The following is a 13,694-nucleotide window of genomic DNA, read 5'->3' as shown; positions in this document are numbered from 1 at the left end:
TAAAATAAATTTTCACATCGTTGGTATTAATTTAATGAAACTAGCAACAAAGGATGAAACGAGGAACATTATATGTGATTTCTTGCGGAGGTAAAATAGGTGTTCTTCCTTATTCTACAACTCCGAAAATACCGTAAGGACTTTGTCGCGGCACAGCACTGTGCCGAGGCACACCGGTTGAGAAGCACTGATAAAGTGGTTTCCCTCTAACTTACTTAGAGCAAAATAATTTTTCTGAAAAACTTTGAAAACTACTGGTTACATCCTTATGACAGAATAATATAGAACACCGATGCTTTTCCAAAGTTATTTTTTAGCAAGAAATCGCAGAGAATTCAGTCATCAAGTACTGATATTAAAGCTATAGAGTAGAAATTCTGAATAGTACCCGCAGCTACCAGAGTAACAAAAAGTGGTAGCTACTTTTGATTTTTTGTAGCCACTTTTTAAAAAGATATATATTTAGCCCAAAAAAATAAATAACCTTATTATGTAACCAAGATGTGAGTCAATTGATACGCTGAGCGTCCCAGGATTGGAAGCGTGTTGTCGTAGACAAATATATGATATGATTCTTAACAAATAAATAAATACATGGTCGCTACTGCGACTAAACCTTGATTTTTTGGTAGCTGTTTCCAGTGAAATGGTCAAAAACAAAAACAAAAACAAAAATAATAAAGAAATAAATTTTGCTCGCAACCAGCATAAAAATGTTTTTGTGGGAAATTATTTCTGCTTGCTAGGTTTTATATACAATACAAAACAGAAGATTTTCTACGAGTCGTAAGTGCAAAGAATTTGCAGAAAAGAAAGAAAATAAAATAGACACTTTGTTTTCGTTTCTCTTCTGTAGATTCTGAAGTTCGACCCTCGATCAGATTCGTCTAGAGATAACATCCTAAAAAACAGACCCTGTGTTTTATAATAGATAGAGATAAAAGTATGAAAGGAAAATAAATGTCTAAAAATGACTCTTGCACGTGCAAAACAGCGTAAAACATTTCTAAAAATGTTTGAAAAATGAACAGCAACCGACTGAGGTTTAACAATTCGTTAACCAAGAGTGAGAAACGTAATGAGATGCTGATTACTTTTCTTCTGTGTTACAATTTCTAGAAAATGCAGTATCTACTTTCAAGGTCCGATTAAGATATCGATTAAGATCTTTTTAAGTGTATGTGTATATCGTCGGCACTATGCTAAACTAACAAATGTGAAAAATCACGTTTTTCAACTTCGATGTTTACCGTTGTACTCAAAAAAGGCTATTGATTATAACTACTTAAAAAAAATAGTTTTTTTACTCTTTATGTTGTTTTAATCTATAAAAATTAAAACAATGAAATAACTACACGCGTTAGGGGAAAATAAATTTCATTGTTTTGGCTGTCCTTAAAAGTGTCAATTTTCACATTCTTTAGTTTAGCATGGTGCCAACGATATGATCAAAAAATATAAGATAAAAAATATGAAAGACTTTGAGGATTGAACCTAACAGGAAAATTTATATTTCAGCTCCTGTTCTGACTTTTAACCGTAAACATTTCTTCGTTTTCTCATAAAACTTTCAACTGCCAAAAACTCTGAGAGAAAGTCATTTACCAGGTGTAAAAAATCTACTGTAATCTGGGAATCGAAGCTAAGCACTTCAATTCTTTTCTATAAATACTAAAAAGTTAAGTCAAAGCTGTGTGCACCGCAAGCATTGCAAGAAGAGATTTATTAATTAGCTTCTCAATTTCAGAAGAAGTAACCAATTATTTTTCAGATTCATCTTTTATTGATTATTTCTCCTCTGACAGGCACAAAGACTTATTCTTTCAATTTTTCTTCTAGCTCTTCCAACTGGTTGCAATTATGAAGGCAATCGCTATACCTGCAACATAGGTCTGGGTTGCATTTTTCAAGGTCAACGCCCTGTCGACTTATGCAATGGAGGATTGTTATGGAGTTGTTGCGTCCCCAGGAATATTGTTCCATCTCTCATCAATTTAGTAAACGAACCAGGTTAGTGTCTTGTTTTTATGTTTTCCTACAAGCACGAAAACGACATTCACGAATATTACTGGGTGTTTATAAAGTATTGCACTGGTGAAGAAAATTCATTAAAAAAATTAATAATAAACTTAGGTTGGTGGGGGTAAGTGGGACACCTTTTCAGAAGAGTTCGTTTTTGAAGCTTTATACAAAAGTTTTGAGACAAAAAAAATTAGCTTATTAACGTATTTTATTTTCGACATTATTAATAAATAAAAATTCATCATTCTTTTCTGAAATAGTGCTGTCAATATTCTTAAAAATTATCATTTTTAATTAGAAGGCCCACCCATCTCTTTTTACCCCATAAAAAGAAATAGGTGGCCCATCCTCCTTTTATTTAAATTAAATCAAATATGTCTAAGAAAAGGGGGTAATGGGGTCTTATTTGATAAAGCATGTAAACTTTTAGTATATATATATATATATATATATATATATATATTGTAAATGCATTAATTTATGGAACATCAGTTGATTAAGATCAATTTTGGTTAATTAGCTAAAATTATAAGTTGAAAACGAAGTTGGTAACGCTACATGGCAGTGTCTATTTAAAGTTGGCTAAGAAGAACTATTATCACTTCTTCAGTAATTATTCCAACATCATCAGCATCAGGCCAATAAAAAGTCAGGATTTTTATTCGTTCTTGCAAATTCAGCAGTGTTTTTTTTTTTTCCTTTGCATTATCAACTTCCTACATTTGAGCTACATAAAACTTCATGGTTTTCCTTCATGAAAGTTTCACAATTACATGACTACCAGCTTAAGCAGTTTTTGTAGTTCAACTATCAATTCCTACTAGGTCTTCATAGTTACCTTGTATTTCAAAGTAACTTCAATCCCTTCTACATGTGCAAATTTCGTAGTTCTCTGAAGATGTGTACGATTTTCTATTTCGCACCAGGCACTAGTGCAAACAGGCACTAGTGGTGAGGGTTTGGTCATAAGTCTTTATATGAACACAAACTTATATTAGGAATGGCATATATGTGCTTCAGGGCAGAGCTCGACTATGACTTTAGAAGAGACTAAGGTCAAACTGTGTTTGGTGCCCTCCCTCTCCCCTCTTTTATAACATATTATGAAGCAATTATACCATTTGATACTCATAAAATCATAATCAGACCAAATTTGCTGATGTATATCCTCAGGATCCGAAAAATCCCGGGCGACTTAAAAAAACATCTTTGCGACTAGTTCTTTCCGAGCAAGAATCATTAAGAAACCCTGTTATACTGAATATTCCAATGTACTTTTAGAAAGGGTTATCTTGCGTCTAAAGTTGTTTCTTGGCGTCTAAGGTTTTACAATTTTTGTCGGTCTCAAGTGTATCTTATATTATAATATACAACAATTTTAAAGATGCCTTCGAATTTTTCCAAGATGCAATAAGATATAAACACCTAAATCGCCTCTCATTTTATTAAAGTAATATTGTTTAGCTAGGAGTAGCATTAGAATTTGCGAAAGAAATTAAAATTTTAAGGATATTTCTTTCTTTCTAGACACATATTCATATAGTGTCATTTGGACTTTTTTTTTAAATTTTAGCTACAGTTTTGGTGCTCCCCAAATTTTGGTGCCCTGGGCCAGTTCCCCATGTACTCATGCCTCAATCTATTGTGGGGTTTACCCTCAACCCCCCCCCCCCTTTCCCTTCGCAGCTCCCGTGGTAGTCATAGGCGGATTTAAGAATGAGTTCCTGGGGGGGGGGCAGGGTTTTTTTTTTTTTTTTGAGCAACATTTTTATTCCCCCCCCCCCCCACTCACATGTTTTTGTCTGTTTCCTGTGATGCATAAGTCCATGCTTTACTTTTTTAACCGACTTCAAAAAGGAGGTAGTTATCAATTCATACCGTATGTATGTTTTTTTTTTTTTGTTTGTCCACTCATAGCGTCTCACCCAGTGAACCGATTTTGATGATTCTTTTTTTAATGGATAGGGGATGGCTCAACTTAGGTCCCATTATTTTGTTTGACCATATTTGTTCTTTAAAAAAAAAGTTATGGGCAAAAAACAATAAATTTTATGCAATTTCCCTATTAAATGACTTTGTAGCGAAGTTCGCACTTTTCATCCGTGTATAGCGGAGGCTCAGTGGTAGAATTCTCGCCTCCCACACGGGCGACCCGGGTTCAAATCCCGACTAGGACAAAGTGAATTTTACTAAAATTTCATTTCTACTGTTTCCCGTATTTTCTCGAATCTTCTATTAATTTCTGTATCTTTCCAAGTCTGGAAAGTTCCAGCACTTTCTCAAGTTGTATATAAGGAGATGTAACGTTCAATTGTGGTTCTGAATAAAGATCTCGAGTTGAGACTAACGAGTATTCGCTTCATTTAGCTTTCACATTGTCTTCGCTATCTTCATCTACGCGACAATAGGAAACTCATTGTTATAAAACTTTGGTGCCCTATAACAGTAACATTAATAGTAATTGTAATAATAATTTTGAATGAAGGCTTCTCTGAAGCAAGCATCAAATTTCTTCAAGGGATATTTTGATAATGGGGAATCTGGCGCTGTCGTCTCATTTTTGGCGTAAATAATTTTATTTTAGTAACCCTGCTGATTTATAGTAACCCTATGTGAATTATCAAAATCTTCCTTTCTTCAGTGCTATTGCTCCATAGTAGGGGTAAACCTAACCTGGAAGCGAGGTGATGCAGTGATTAGGATCTGCTTAGCCTTCACAATGCTATCATTAGGTTTGACTCAACTACTCTGTAGTATTTTTATCGTTATCATCTATGCCGATAACAGATGATCGGGGCTAAGTATAAGAAAATACAGGATTGCATCATGAGCAACTTAGATGCTGTGGAATGTAAATTAGTTAGGAAAAACGTAATACTTAAATGGTTATAATTAAATTAACTACGCATGATTTCCAGAGAGGGACGAAGATAAGTTTTTAGTGCCAATCGCTTAAAGTTTAACGCCTGTCAATATTTATTTTTTTTTAGTATAGAGCATTTTTAAGAAAAAAATGTGAAGTTTCGTGATGGTAACTTCTTATTATTTCTGAAATACCTACATTTACACTAAAAAGAATGAAATAAAAAAATTTTGAAAAAAAAAATAGAACCGACTTCAAAATTGCTCTAAAAAATGAAAAATAATTTTATTCTTTAAACACCATCGATAATGCTTTTAAACATAATTTTTGAAGTTGGCGCAAAAACGATAGATAAAATCATTCACAGCCATAACTCATATACAACTATAAATTTAACCAGGACCAGTTTCTACACTATCACATACATTATGCATTGATGACAGCATATTTGAATAACGTGATAAATGTTTCGTTCGTAACTTTGGATGCTTTTCTGAAAAAAATATGAACGAAACATGGTACACTGGATTTTACGTTTTGTTTTTGCGCCAACTTCAAAAATTATGTTTAAAAGCATTATCGATGGTGTTTAAAGAATAAAATTATTTTTCACTTTTTAGAGCAATTTTGAAGTCGGTTCTATTTTTTTTTCAAAATTTTTTTATTGTGTGTCGTTTTCATTAATGTGTGTTTTCATGCTGTCCTTTTTGAATTGACCTTAGGAGAGGGAGCTGGTATCAAGAGAATGACGCAGGGCTGCCTTTTAAGTGGGAAATAAAATATCACCAATTTTAGGGGGCCGGGGATTTCTCCCCCGGAGGAAAGTTTGTAAAATGGATATAAAACTCTGCATTTTGAAGCCTTATAAAGGTTAATTGGATAGACATAGAAATTGATAACTAGATTATACAGGTGTACAGTATTGTTTAAACTTTTTAAGAAACAGCTATTTTAAGTTTGAAAGAAAAAATAAATTATAGATTTCTCATTACAACAACCTGTTTTTAATTATAAGTAGTGCAAAAAACGAAAAGGAATAGAGGTAGTGTATCATTTTTTTTTTTTCATAACTAAACAGATTAACAATATGCAGTAGAAGTAATTGGAGCTCACTTTGCTTAGGATTTTCAAAGACTTATCTAATTATTTTCAAGGACTTTAGAACAAATAAAATTATTTAACGCACTTCATTTGTACTTTCCAGTCTCTGATATTTTAGTACTTTTGATGGTAAATTTTTACAGTCCTGTTCTAACTTTGAGAAATAGATATTTTAAATTTAAAAGAAAAAAGAAACCATAGATTTCTCATGACAACAACATTTCTTCAGTTGCAAGTGGGGCAGAAAACGAAAAGAAATAGAAGTAGTGTGTATTTTTTCCGTGCTAAACAGATAGACAATATGCAGAAGTAAGATAAAAGCAATCAATACAAAAGAATTTTCAAAGTACTGCATTTGGGATTGAATAAATAGCAAGATATGAAACATGTGAGTCACAAAAACTTATTTCAAATAATATGTTACAAACGTGAGAACCATGATTTTTACATTTTTTATACAGGATGGGGCAAGAAGCTGAATTTGACACATTTTGGCACTCCTCTCCCTCTACCTCTTGTTAGAAATTTTAAAATTTAAGGTTTGTAGCCACACGTTTCCAAATATTCAAGGTTTTCAAGCACTTAAAAATGAAATTAGTTTTTTCAAGTAATTTCGATTTTTTAAGGAACGAATTATGACTTTTTTTTGGGAGTTAGGGACCCACTTCAAAGCAGGGGCCCTAAGCAATAACATGTTTATCTTATAAGCAAATTCAGCCCTGTTTGTAAATCACTCTTACCTGCAGATTTTTGCTTGATTTTTTGTAATTTTTAGGAAAATTCGTCAGTTTTTACGGTTAAGGGATTTTTACGATTTTACCAATCTTTGTTAGGTTTTTATAGACTTTTATAAAATTTCAGCAAATTTTTCCAAAACTTTTGATGACTCAATTATTTAGATTTCAATAATGACAAGGACTGACTCACTTAGATTTAGATGATTATAATTTACCTTACTTTTTAAACAGTATTTATAAAGTAAGTAAAATTGTACCTCTAAGTAAAAAGATTTATTTAATCAGAATACTCAGATAACTGAAATTTATTCAGTTTGCGATGGTATTTATTTTCTCACTTTTCAGAGAGAAGGGAAAAAAAACTATGTTTTTTAGAATTTCTCAAAAGGCCAATTAATCTACTAAGAACATAAATATTATGCACAAATATACTTTAAATGTGGACACATCATAACGAGTAGTGTGGGGGGAGGGAATTTTTTCCCCTTTGCTTTACATGCTAATTTGTAAAAATAATCGTCAATTATTATAAGTGTTGCAGCTTAATGTATAGCTCGTTTAGCCTATATTTTCATTCATATACTAGCCCAAATGTTTTTCAGTCCAAAATAGTGAATTTAGACACATTTTCTGCACCCCAGTGACAGCTGTACAATTTGTATTTAATGTTCGTTTTTTCCCCCTTTCTCCCATCAGAAAAGGACATTCATTTTTCTCTTCATTTTCATTGAACTATTCATTGAAAAGGAAAAGTCATGAATTTTTTGCTTTAAGATTTTGGAAGATGTGTTGTTACTATATAAAGTCCTCCCAAAACTAAGGTGAATTGCCCCTATGCCCCCCCCCCTCTATAAATCCACCCATGCAATTCTGAACTATTCAAAAAAGAAAAAAAATGATAATAATTTTTTTTTAAATTTTTTGGAAGATGTGTTGTTACTACATATAAAGTCCTCCCAAAACTGAGGGGGCATTGCCCCCCTCTGCCCCCCCATAAATCCGCCCATGGTGGTAGTTTTTTCTTTCAAAGTCGCCATTTTGAGTTGTCGATCTTAGCACCACTTACATACCTTTAGCTAACACTGTACTAACGTATATGCTGAACAGTCACTGAACTTTGCAGGGAGATAGAAGTTGTTTGCGTTAACGTTCAGTTTCACCAGACAAAACACCAAACAGTCTTGGAGGTTTTAAGACTTAACTTAATAGTTAAAAAAATTTTACTACATTTTCAAGAGTGGCAAATTTACCATTACAATGGGTGAACTGATCGAAGGGAGCATCTTATCAAATTCTGGTGACTTAACTAATATTCCAGACATAGTTGCACCCCATTAGTTGATAAACCTACACATTTTGATCAATCTAACTAACATAACATTTACCCAATACTGCCATTCAACTCAAAATTATCAAAACTAATAAATTAATCTGACCAATCATGTTTGTACCATCTTCAAGTTGCTGCGAAAAATAATCAGTTTGTTTCATACAAAGTAATGACAGATAACTTCTCACGCATTTCCGACATTTCATCAATTCTTCTCCTCAAAGTTGTATTTAATTTTTTTTTCATCAAACTTCATTACTTACTAATTTTGCTGCAGATATCGTAAGCTCTTTCGCGATGTCTGTTGAACCCGTCATTATGATTTTAACAAACGTAGATCATAAGAAACAGTTGTGTGTTTGGTTTGCTCTGGATTGAATATTTCTCCGAAATTTTCCCATTTGGGAAACATTTCCTTTCTTGATTTGAAAGAAATATGAAGTTCCCACACATTTCGGATGCTTACTTGATGGACGCCTTTTAGGTTTTGAGAGAAATCCCACTCACACCCACTGAAAGTTTTCCTCAAATTCAGGAAAAGCAAACCCTCATTTTAAACAGCCAGGGTTATATTTAAAAAAATAATTTTATTTTCCTTGCTATTTTTCGATAATTTGGACTGGACATATCAAGTTACTAACTCACAACTTTTGGAATCAGAGTTGAAAATTCAGTTATCAATTGACAGCTGCGTTTTTTCCCGTTTGACTCTACACTGTTAAAAATTTTCCGGAAAATTTACGGTAATTGTTACTGGCATCCATGTTGCCAGTAACTATTACCGTAAAAATCAAATGTTACTGTAAAATTTTACGGTTTCCTCGGTAGGCCACAGCAACCAGTTGGCGCTGGGATCGCTTATTTCTCCGGTATAAATTACCGTAAAAATCAGCGATGCGTCGGCGATGCAATTTTACAGTAACAATTACCAGAAAATCTTCCTGAATTTTTAACAGTGTAGTCTTACATATTTACTATGTTTCTCGCGAAAATTTTGAGTGACGTCACATTTCAGTTGTGAAACGTTGCGAAACACTTACACTAGACAACAAGAATTGTATTGGCACTAGACCAGCGTCCACGGCTCAGTACCATGCTGCTCGCGGCCCACTTATGGCCTGAGGTCCATTGGTTAGGAATCGCTGGTTTAGAGGGATAAGACTGGGCGGAATAGCTTCTCCTGGACGTCCTGCATCCAACGGTGACAGTATTGACAACGTAGATATTGCCAATCTGGAGCGATAGGCTTACAAACACACAGGCAGACACGCTGAGAAATTAATTGTACGGATAAAGTTTCTTCATCTTCAATTATTTAACGTTTAAAAAACTTAAATAAATTATTTCATTTTTGCATTGTACAGTCAAAACCAAATTTCAAAGATTTATGGATAGGGCGCCCCGATGGGAGGTCATGGAAGATCACCGTGAACACCCAAAAATCTTTCTTATCCGGCAGATTCTGTCTGACTATTCCACTAATTTAGAAACATAACTGCAATATTGCAATGCTCATGTGCCCGAATGACCCGTTTCATTTGATGTACCTACTTGTATGTGCATACTTTTTTTAAATATTATTCGGCAAATTGAGAAATTTTGCCCTCACAAAAACTTTTCAAAGGCATCCCTGAATGCCGTACGAGACTAGCAATCAGTAATTACACACCAAGGTATACGATATGGGAAGATATCATGCCGGGAAAAATCTTCTAATAAGAAATAATATAAGATAAATTGCATTTTGAATTGTTTCATTACATCATCTGGTAGACGGAGACATTTCGTAAAAATTAAAAGTACAAAAACAGCTCTTATTTTGGCAAAATTGGCCTATCTCTGTTCCATTCAAATGAATATGTATTGGGAAAAAATACCGTCTACTTTCAAAATGCAATACTTTTAAAAAAGAAAAACTAAGACCTAGTAAAAAGAATACAGAGTAGAATAATTCAACAGTCATATTTTTTAATTTATCGTCTGTGTAAACCCTAGAGGGTACAAGTGCTGATTCAATTTTGGGGCAATTAACTCAAGAGGGGGTTGAGCAATCGAACGTTAATTGGTGCATGGCACGCAAAGCCAGCATGCAGGTAAAGTTTCACGAACTACGGTAATTTTAAGTAAAAACTAATTGAATAGACGCCAAATGTAGCCAAATAACAGCAAATTAAGCATATATAAACATAAAAATAATTACTAATTTACAAAATTTGCAACAATACGTTAGATCCAAACATTACCAATACAGATATAGAAGAAAGTTTCGTGATAGCCTCAGCACACTAGTTTTTCTTCTCTATGCTTCAATTTCAATTTTCTTTTTCCACCTTTTCTCAGCTCTCTCCTGTTCAGCTTTTTCCATGCTTTTGTGTGTGTGTGTGTGTGTTTACGCGGCCCTTTAGATGTTACAAATGTAGGAAAAAGAGCACGTTAACGTTCATTTTTCACTTCGTGTCTATCTGGTCAAATAAAATCCGTTTGAAACAGGGGTTCTCCACATTTTAGGCTTTGCCCCCTCCTTTGAAGAACATTGATGATTTCGTAAACAAATTTAATATTACTACGCATAACTTTGTTTTGAGCATAGTCTGATTAGAACATAGAAAATTAAAGAACTAAATGCAAATAAATTGGAAGCTATCTAGGACCTAGATGAGGTTGATTATCAACCTCTAACAGTACTAAAAGTTACAAAGCTGAAGAAGAACATATAAAAGTTGCTTTTGTAACTATTGAAAATCATTCAGCCATGCTGGCAAAGAATTTTAAAAAGTATTTTCTTGCTGACGACTAACAGATAGCAAGTTACGAGTGGGAAAGAGATCCATTTTATAAGATTCCCGAAGGACTCTCCATTGATAAGGAAGAAAAATTCATAGAGTTTACGCCAAGTGGTGAAACCAAAAGTCAATTCAATAATAAATCACAATTTGAATTTTGGTTAGAAGTAAAGGATCCTTTTCCGCACTAAAAACAAGGGCATTTCGCATTCTATTACCATTTTCAACATCCTACCTTTGTGAAACTGGATTTTCTGCTGCGGCATCTTCGAAGACAAAATATAGATCTCGGCTAAATATAGAAACAGAACTGAGAGTAGCTGTATCTAATATTAAGCCTTCCTTTAAAGAACTTTGTTCTTCAAGACAGGCCCAAGGAAGTCACAAATAATTACGAAATTTCTTTTTAATTTGGTATGTTTTTATTAAGTAAGTTTTGATTCAGAAGTTGTTTACTTTAATAAGATAATTATGAAATATGTTGAAGTGCATTTTTTTTTTCCATTTGTATGTCTGCTTTTTCTTTAAGCCAGTTAATCAACTCTTTTTAATAGTTTTTTCTCTTGGCTTTTTTTGTGCCCCTCCTCGAGTGCGCTCGCGCCCCCCTACTGGGGCGCGCCCCACAGATTGAGAATCACTGGTTTAAAAGAATTGACTTTCTCGAGTTCTAAATCTTCTAGAACTGACTTGTATTTTTGATTTACACATCTTGTGAAGTCTTTCTCTAACTCCTTCATTGGAAACATTCTCGCCGGTAAGAGTATTCAGTACCTGTTCTGGATTCTATGGAACTATTCCACATTTTTCAATTTCCATTTTGAATTTCAGATGATATAATTTCCTCAAAAGCAACTTCCAATAAAGGAGAGACATCCTTTTTCTTTAAAATTGGTTTTGAATTTAGGTTTTCCAGCTTCCATTTGTGAACTTTCTCTTGCCATTTTTGTTTTAGATATTTGAACACTGCAACATCCATGCGGCACCATCCATATGCGTAGCGTTAAGCAAGAGTGCTGCTAGGATGATATCATTTTTATTGCAAAACCCACTATTATGCAAGGTAATGTAGCAAGCGTAGGGGAGGGTGGCCCAAAGCGGGTAGGCCTTCGTATCCCCCCCATTGTGTGTAAGCGGCGATGCATACGTATGTCATGTTTACCCGAACACCCCCGATTTTTATTCAGTCCCAGCGAAGCAGCAGTGAAGCGGCATGGCGCAACATGGCTTAAGATATAAAAAAAATTTACACATTTCTTTTTAAAAAAATGAAGTTTTGTAACTTGTGATTAGTCGAAGACCAGCTTATTATTTTGACCGTTAAAAATTTTACGTTATTCTGACACCATCGAGCTAGAAACTACGATGGTCATTTCGTTTTTTTTCTTTATTTAAATTTAAGGTTATATTTATTGAAATAAAAAACGTGCCTTCGAGTAAAGTGAGTCGGGCAAAGCGGGTATAGGACTTAATCATATATTTATATATAATTTCTTGACAAATGTGCTGACTTAGATTTTCTATTTCAATAGAATAGGTATAACTTTAAAAAGTTATATATTAGGATGGCAATAAATTAGTCTATTAATTTAATCAGTTTTTTCTTCATGTTTTATAAACAGATGTGCTGACTTTAAATTGGATAAGTACAACATTTTTGTATTTTTTTATAATGGCAGGTAGCTAGTCAACTATTTTAATCATTTATAACTTCATATTTGATTGGCAAATGTTCCAAATCACAATTAGTTAAGCTTACCCGCTTTGGGCCCCCTGGTAGGGCAAAGCGTTTTTTTTTTTTTTTTTTTCAAGTATTTGTAATGTTTGATAATAAATAAATATTGGGTTTGAAATAATACAAAAATCTCTTCTTATTTTGAAGTTCAAGAACCCTGCTAGGAAATAAAACTAAAATTGTTGCGATATAAGTCCAAAAACTGCAACTTTCGAGCGTTCTCGAAAACCTACCCGCTTTGGGCAATAAAGACATGAGTTCCTAAATAATTCAATTATAATGGAAAAAATAGTCCCCAAAACTTTTCTTTCAAAAATGAAAAAATAATTCTGTAGAAATCGGTCTCTATAAACCTCTAATGGAAAAAGGGTAACAGTTTTCCAATAACGTCAACCGACGCTTTAAAAACCTCTTCTTAGACAGGGAAAATAATTCCAAAAACAATATTCAGAATAAAGAAAACTTCCGAAATAGCAATAACAGTATTTATATTTAAAAAAAAAAAAAAGGGAAAAACATTAGGATTTAAAAAAAGGAAAGAAATAGCATCAAAATATTTCTTTTTAAATAAGGACAGTATTCTCCGAAACTCACCATTGGAATAAGAACGCCAGTTCCTCAAAATCCACATCATCAAAGACTGCTCATAAACTCCGCTCAAACAGTTAATTTTAGATCCCAATTGTATTAAATACAACAGTAATAAAAAATTCAGTTATAAAACCAAAATATAATTTTCAGCGATTGTATCAAAGCTGCAAAAACAAATAAATAGACGTTAAATAACAATTAAAAAATACATAAATAAGAAAATATAACCCCTCCCCCCCCATTATCGAAGACGCTAAAACCAGCTGAATAATTTTATTTTTCCACACCTGAGCAAAAATGGCAATTCGCTCCATAAAAAATTCAATATTTGGCGCAGACGATTTCAAAGATCGAATTTAGAACTGATTTTCCCTTGCTAAATGCGTATAACTTTTTTCTTGCCTTTATTTATTTTTATTTTTTTATTTTTTTTATGCACAAAAAAAAAGAAAGAAAAAAAGTGTGAGGTAACCAAAAAAAATCAATAATAAGCCCCCCCCCCCTCTTCCCATTATCGGAGAAACCTAAAAACAGC

At 33.3% G+C, this 13,694-nt stretch overlaps 1 protein-coding gene across 1 annotated transcript in view; it reads left to right on the top strand.

Moving 5' to 3' along the window:
* The window catches only part of LOC129231028 (serine proteinase stubble-like), a 66,558-nt gene that overhangs the window by 16,845 nt on the left and 36,019 nt on the right, over positions 1-13,694 (top strand). The window contains exon 3 of the mRNA XM_054865275.1: positions 1,840-2,010. Within this exon, the coding sequence (XP_054721250.1) occupies positions 1,840-2,010 (171 nt within the window). The remainder of the gene's footprint in view (positions 1-1,839; positions 2,011-13,694) is intronic.

Source organism: Uloborus diversus, chromosome 10, assembly GCF_026930045.1.
Source record: "Uloborus diversus isolate 005 chromosome 10, Udiv.v.3.1, whole genome shotgun sequence".
Lineage (NCBI taxonomy): Eukaryota > Metazoa > Arthropoda > Arachnida > Araneae > Uloboridae > Uloborus > Uloborus diversus.
This window is presented reverse-complemented; position numbering and strand designations above follow the sequence as displayed.